This window comes from Coffea eugenioides, chromosome 7 (assembly GCF_003713205.1).
Source record: "Coffea eugenioides isolate CCC68of chromosome 7, Ceug_1.0, whole genome shotgun sequence".
Classification (NCBI taxonomy): domain Eukaryota; kingdom Viridiplantae; phylum Streptophyta; class Magnoliopsida; order Gentianales; family Rubiaceae; genus Coffea; species Coffea eugenioides.
In genome coordinates this window covers 18,866,627-18,873,778 of record NC_040041.1, presented here as the reverse complement: position 1 = coordinate 18,873,778, position 7,152 = coordinate 18,866,627, and the positions used below count along the sequence as shown (strand labels likewise).

The 7,152-nt window shown below is 36.1% G+C and overlaps 1 protein-coding gene across 1 annotated transcript; it reads left to right on the top strand.

The window, feature by feature from the left end:
• The first annotated feature begins 4,511 nt into the window (after nucleotides 1-4,511).
• On the top strand, nucleotides 4,512-5,980 carry LOC113777672 (pathogenesis-related protein 5-like). The gene is made up of 2 exons (XM_027322833.1): nucleotides 4,512-4,666; nucleotides 5,171-5,980. Exons 1-2 carry the CDS (start codon nucleotides 4,615-4,617, stop codon nucleotides 5,860-5,862), a joined length of 744 nt encoding a protein of 247 aa, XP_027178634.1. The 5' UTR covers nucleotides 4,512-4,614; the 3' UTR covers nucleotides 5,863-5,980.
• Nucleotides 5,981-7,152: the final 1,172 nt, after the last annotated feature.

Sequence of the window (7,152 nt, the reverse complement as noted above, 5' to 3'; positions counted from 1 at the left end):
AAGCCTTTGCGATGTCCTCAAATGAGCGAAACCCTAGTCCCCCTTCCTCGATCGGACAGCAAACCTTATCCCAAGCCGCCCAGTGGATCCGTTTGCTTTCAATAGAGGTGTCCCACAAGAAAGCATTGTACACTCGGCCTAAATGCAGCAACACAGCCTTCGGCGGTTGGAGCACCTGGAGTAAGTAGACAGGAAGGGAACACAGGACACTTCGTAAAAGGACAATTTCCCCCCCCCCATAGATAGCATCTTTGAGCTCCAATGGAATAGCTTTTGGCGCACCTTGCCCAGCAACTCATCAAACACTGCACATGTAACCCTACCACGAATCAGTGGCACCCCTAGATACCTGAACGGAAAACCATGGCACTGGTACCCTAGGGTCGTGCTTATTAGGGCCCGCTGAGTGTCCGTAACCCTAGTTGATGCGTAAAAAGCACTCTTAGTAATATTCACCTTCTGGCCAGAACAACTTTGGTAGAGCTGCAAAAAATCCTTAATGGACAACAACGCATCCTGCGAGCACCGAGTGAAGATAATCATATCATCCGCAAAGGCTAAATACGGCACTTTCAACCCAGCAGATATGAAGTATCTACTGTCCTTGAAATAAAAAAATCCTTTGTAGTCCTCTCCCAAGAAATTCTGCCACGAATAAGAAAAGCGCGGGAGAAAGGGGGTCACCCTGTCGCACCTCCTGATATGACTTCACAAAGCCCGTTGGTTTAGTTGAGCAAAAAAAAAGTCTTATAAAAACTTAAAAGGACTTGTATTTATAAGTATAAAGAAATGGGTTTGGAACTATGAGCCATCATAAAACTATCAAAACTGGATAAAATATTTTCTAACAAGATTACAAATTAATGACTTTCATATTACTTCCTATATTCATTTTGATCAGTATTCTACTAGAAAAGGAGTTCAAAATCATTTATAAGCCTAAAGAATCCCACCAGCCCTGTTTAGGCACTATTTAGCCTAACTGCGCAACCATTGAGTTTTTGCCTCAAAGTAAGAAGTTTCTTTCGACATTTTTCAAAAAGCACTCTAAATTGAGATTGGCGACATAATTTTTACGAAAAGGGGAAAATAAAAATAATTAATTTCTAAGGGACAAAAGAGTTCAGGAAACTAGATGGGGGTTTTAAACATAATTACAAGGAAAAAACTGAAGGACCTAGCTGGAGAAAAAAAATGGTTCACGTTAGTTATTAAAAGATATATAACAATTGATGGGCTAAATTTTTTGTGGAATTTTTTGACCCTAATGGGCCCTAATGGCTATAAATAGGATGAGTCCTATTTCAAGCCCAATTTCAAAATTAAAATATTCATCCCGCCCAAAATCCCTTTAGACATGAGCTGTCCATTGGGACTCGTGACAAATTGCCCTCTCTAATCCTAACCTATGTTTTGTTATTCATATTAACTAGTTATGAAGACACACTGTGTGTGTGTAAATAATTCAAGTTATACTTATTTATAACAATTAGTTTCCTAGAAATTGGGGTTTACATTCTGACATGTTTTATAAATGTGTGTGTGAAAAACAATATACAGGTTTAGTTTTTTTTGCTAGTTATTTGCTAGTTACCTTCAATCATAAGCATTAGCAACACAACTAAAAATTCCTCATAAAACTGGAAAAAGTAATTTTTCTAATAGCGTTATTCCATTCTACCCTTTAGTGTAAGAATGAAAAAGGTAATGTAAAAGATGACACAACTCCAGCTCAAGATTTTTTTTTTTTTTTTGGCTTAATAACTGGAAATGGGAGAATGTTTGATATAAGATCACCAAATAGTCAAAAAAGCATTCAGTGTTTGATTTTATTTTATTTTTTTTGTAAAGTAATAATCATATCGTGACCGTTGTGATCTATAAGATAAGGAACTGAACCATTTTCTTCTATGACAATTACAACTATCTAGACACGAGGGACAGAATTAGGTTTTTTGGGAAGAATTGATAGTCATATTGGATGGATAACTAAACAGCAATAATCCCATAAACAAAAAAATTCATAACTTTGCTTATATGTTATATGGTTTAGTTTCTATATTGTGATCACGCCTCTCTCAATTTGTGTCCATATTAAGTAGATTATTACGAATATCTACCAATAGAGAAAGCGGAAGTACAACAATTTTTAATATCTAAATTCTGACATCTACAAGCAGGTCCCAAAAAAATTACTGAAAAGATGGTATTTGCAAAATTTATTCCATTATAAAATTCCCCTAATAAAAATGCTTTTTGTCCCCTCAAACAAAATATGTGGAAACAAAATAAAATTTCTCACTCTGTTAAAATATGTATCGTACATTCAATCCATCTTCCTACTTTCAATCCAACTCGTCAGCCTCCCCTAATTGTAATTTGCAGTCACTACTACGTAAATTACATAGAATTTAAATCCCTTAAGGAGCACTATAAAAGAGTTAGATATTTAATATTACATAATACCATTATTTCTATTTGGAAAGAAATAATTGCGAGTTTGTTGGTATAAGCAATCCAAGAATCAGTCAAGGAAATTGATTCAATTGCTTTTCTTGTGGTTCGCTGACAGATGGTATTTAGTTTATTGTTCTAAGGAATATATAAAGTAATTTTTCTTATTTATTTTCTAACAAGGCTAGTGTTCTATTACAGCCAACTCCTTTCATGAATTGTAAGCAACAATCCTCTATGACTATGACTGATGACTTGATTTATTTATCAAGGAAATTGCTTTGGTATTAGGAATTTGATAAAGCAAGCTAAGATAAGGCATCAACTATGGTTATAAATCTTTGTAGAAAATTGCAGATAAAATGACTATGAAAGCCTTCATGAAAAATCTCTAGAGTGATGTATTCCTTTATCAATTTGTATGAGAATTTAATGGCATGGACCACTTAATTAATGGCTAGTTGAATTAACCCTTTATCAATTTGTGTCAGAATTTAATGGTATGGACCACTTAATTAATGGCTAGTTGAATTAGTCCATCTCCAAAAATAAGCCAACCAAAAATTGATAACCCACAAAATAGGATCCACATATTTTGCTAGATAGATGATCTTGTTCTTCATTAAAGTGAACAATTTACACACACAAAAAATTCAGACCTTGTTTCATGAAAACTCTTTAAAATATTTGTACGGATCTTGTTTCTTTCTCCGGTGAAAACGAAAACACATTCAGGGTCTGTTTGGTTGGAAGTAAAATGTTTTCCTTGGAAAAATATTTTCCGTGGAAGTAATTTTCCATGAAAATCATTTCCCTTTCATCATTTTCAGGTGTTTGGTTAGCTTATTGAAAATATTTTCTTACTTCATTTTTCTGGTGTTTGTTTAACTTTTGAAATATTTTCACTTTTATCTCTATCTTTACTTTCTACACATTATAACTACATACTTCTTCCCATGCAAAATAAGAAAATTCATCTCATTGTTTAACTTTAAAAAATCTTGGAGAAATGTATATATAAATAAAAAATATCTCTTTAAGTACTAAACAAATTGCTAGTCATTTAGTGTCAAATATCAATCACATGCAATGCTTATTGTGACATATATCTTGCATTCTCACTGCTGAAAGTTTTTCTAGAAAAGAATGTCCCTATTATACACAATTAATTACTAGCATAGGATGAGCAGAATGAGATTTTTTTTTTATTTTGAATTTACTAGGGGAAGGGTTGGGTTGAATATACTAGGGGGAGGGTTGGGTTGGGTTGGGTGGTACAGGGGAGAGAGTGTAAGGAAGAGATCTTGGGTTCGAGTCCTCCTGTTTACACTAAAAAAAAAAAAGAACATATTACAAGATGTTTTCAGTAAGATTGGAACATACTACAGGCGGGATGCATGCATTTCGGAAAACAACTTCAGTAAGTTTGGAAGGGAAGTTGTTTTCCACAAGATGAGTGAAAATATTTTACATAGGAAAATGTTTTCAGTAACTTTTGTGCAACCAAACACGGGAAATTAGGAAAATATTTTTCTGGAAAACATTTTCACCCGAAACAAACGAACCCTCAATGGGACTTGATAAACCATTCTTTTTTTTTTTTTTTTTGACTTGATAAACTTTTTGGTACGCAAAAATTTTTGGTGGTTTTAAACTATAAAAATGTTGAAGCTAAAAGAAGAATAAACAGATCAAGAATTTCAACTAAGCATTCAATTAGGAGAAGCAAAGAAAGCCAAAATAAATAGCCTTCAATATCTTGACGGGCACATGTAACGCTCCAAGTTGGTGGAAAAATTTTGCCGAGCTAGGTCCAAGTCCACCCATCAACAAACACGGTTGTGAGCTACCGTGGAAAATTCTTATATTCTTGTGGACACAATCCTTGGAGACATTTTTTGTACTGAATGAATGGGTGTTTTGTTTCCCTATCAGTCAGTTGTGCAATTGATTTTTGGATTACGACTCTCTCTTTTTTTTTATCTAAATTAAAATATTCAAACCGAATGAAATTTTTGTCACATATCTATAAATAAGTCGACGTAAAGAAGAAAGCAAGTAATTAGTATTTTCCAGTTTGGTCATTCACGATCCCAACCAACCACATCAGGAATTCTCTCACTTCTTCGCTCTTTTCCGGTCTCCTGCTAGAGCTAACCAATGGCTGGTTCCCTAAACTTGGCTCTTCTGCTTCTGCATCTTCTCGCATTTGGTAACTTCTCCATTGCAAATCTATCATCTGTATTGGATGCCAAATTTGTTGCCTGTGTTAACTGATTTACTTTTCTTGATATGCCCTTGTCACTCAGAATAAGGCAAAGATTATGTTCCATTATTGCGGTCTTTTCTTTCAATTGTACCATTGTTTCATAAAGATGAATTCAATCATTGTTCAAGAAACGAAATTGGTTAAATGGTTGTCATTGAACTTGTCTTCAATGGCTACATTTACTGCCGTTTTACCAATCATTTGCTGGGCTTGCAAACAAACAACATAGACTTCCTCTGGGTGTCCAATAAAATTACAACTGCTCCGAAATTGGATTAGAATTAGAATGGAAGAGAAATGCAACTCGAGTGAAATAGTACTATTCATTTTCATTTCTAATAGAGCCCAAAGACATCAAGATTGCAGACGTTTTTTTAAGAATATATGCACTAAAACTTAGAGGATAAACCATCATGGATCGATGGGTGATTGATCTCACATTTGCAGGAACTATGACTAGTATTGTTTCAGCAACAGTTTTCACGCTCCAAAACAGTTGCAGCCACACTGTCTGGCCGGGGACCCTCGCCAGAAATGGGGCGGCAGTTCTGGGGGACGGTGGTTTTGCATTGTCCCCCGGTGCAACCATCCAACTCTCAGCCCCAGCTGGCTGGTCCGGCCGTTTCTGGGCCCGTACCGGGTGCAACTTCGATGACTCCGGCCACGGCAGCTGCTCCACCGGAGACTGCGGTGGACTGAAATGCACTGGCGGTGGTGTACCACCGGTAACCCTGGCAGAATTCACCATCGCCAACGGAGACAATGCCAAGGACTTTTACGACGTCAGCCTCGTAGACGGGTACAATGTAGAACTTGGCATCCGGCCGTCCGGTGGCTTGGGTGACTGTAACTATTCCGGCTGCGTGGCGGACCTCAACCAAAACTGCCCCGAGGAGTTGCAGGTCACGGACTCAGACAAGGTGGTGGTCGCATGCAAGAGTGCATGCCTCGCTTTTAACACTCCTCAGTATTGCTGCACCGGCGATCACTCGACGCCGGAGACTTGCCCCCCGACTGATTACTCAAGGAAGTTTAAGGAAGCCTGTCCTGCTGCTTATAGTTATGCATACGATGATGCTTCAAGCACATTCACTTGTGCAGGCTCCGACTACGTGATCACATTCTGTCCCACCGGATAGACTAGATTAGATGAAATATATGCTTCAAATAGTCATATGAGATTTGATCATTGTAGGATTTTGATTCAAATCTTTCATGAATAAATTATTAAATAAAAAGTATTTTCCAGTTTGGTGATTTGGGGGAATGTAAGCGGAAGGTTTTGGGTTCCAACCCTCCCACTTACATTAAAATAACAAAAGTAATTAGTTTTCCATGAGAATAACAAAATCTAATGCACGAGGGACAAAATTAATCTTTAGAAAAGTAGTCTGCAATGTCGGGGTGGAGTTTACCCAGCGAGAGTATAGCAGTTGCAGGTTCTCTTGTCAACAAAAAGAAAAATAGTCTGCAATGCATGTTGGATAATTACAAAAAAAAAGTGCAAACTTTATCAAAAAAATTTTGTATAGATTTTGTTTTTTTTTATGTATTTGCTCGTTATTAAAATTTGAAATTTAAAAAATTTGCATAGTTGAATAAGAGATTTGAGCATTCAGAAAGCATTTATGCACAAAGTGAATTGTATGTAGTGCGGCAATCACCTTAATTGGATGACCTCTATAAGTTTCTCCCAAAGGACGTATAAGTACAAAACCCCACCTTACTTTTTTGTCATTTTTGAGCTAATATAAATTTCTTTCTCCAATGAAGATATTCTTTGACATTAATGTGACATCATAAATTTTTTCATAAATAAAACCTTTTAGTGGCTTTATAAAAAAGATGAAGCTAAAAGAAAAACGAATAGACCAACAACCTTAAATGCAGATATCCAATCAAGAATAACGAAGAAAAATTCCTAAACGTGTAGCCTTCAAATTCAGGACGTCCGCATATAGTGTTTCAAAGGCGTTAGAATTTAGTAGGTTTTGGGGTCCAATACTTTTAATTGTTGTAGGCGCCTCAACCAAATTATGAACTGCTCATGCCTGTAATGTGTATGGGTCATTGTAGAAGGAAAACAACTCCCGGAATATTAATCACAGTTCATCTAATTCATGAAAATTCTCTGCAATTGCATCCTACATTTCGTCTAATTCATGGAAATTAATCACAAGACTTTGAAAAGTTTACGAGTCTAAATGGACAAGATTTAATTGTGGCAAAATAGTCTTACTTAAACCATTCTACCAGCTAGTTTCTCAACTTCCCTCCTTTTTGCTAGTCTACTACTTTGCATTCTTCTATGCATTAAGTTCTTGTAATAAATGATGCACTTTCTCTAACTACTAGCTCATATTGCCCTCTAGGCAGGCACGAAGACGGGATCATATTTAAATATTGTGATTTTAGAAGTGAAAAAATAT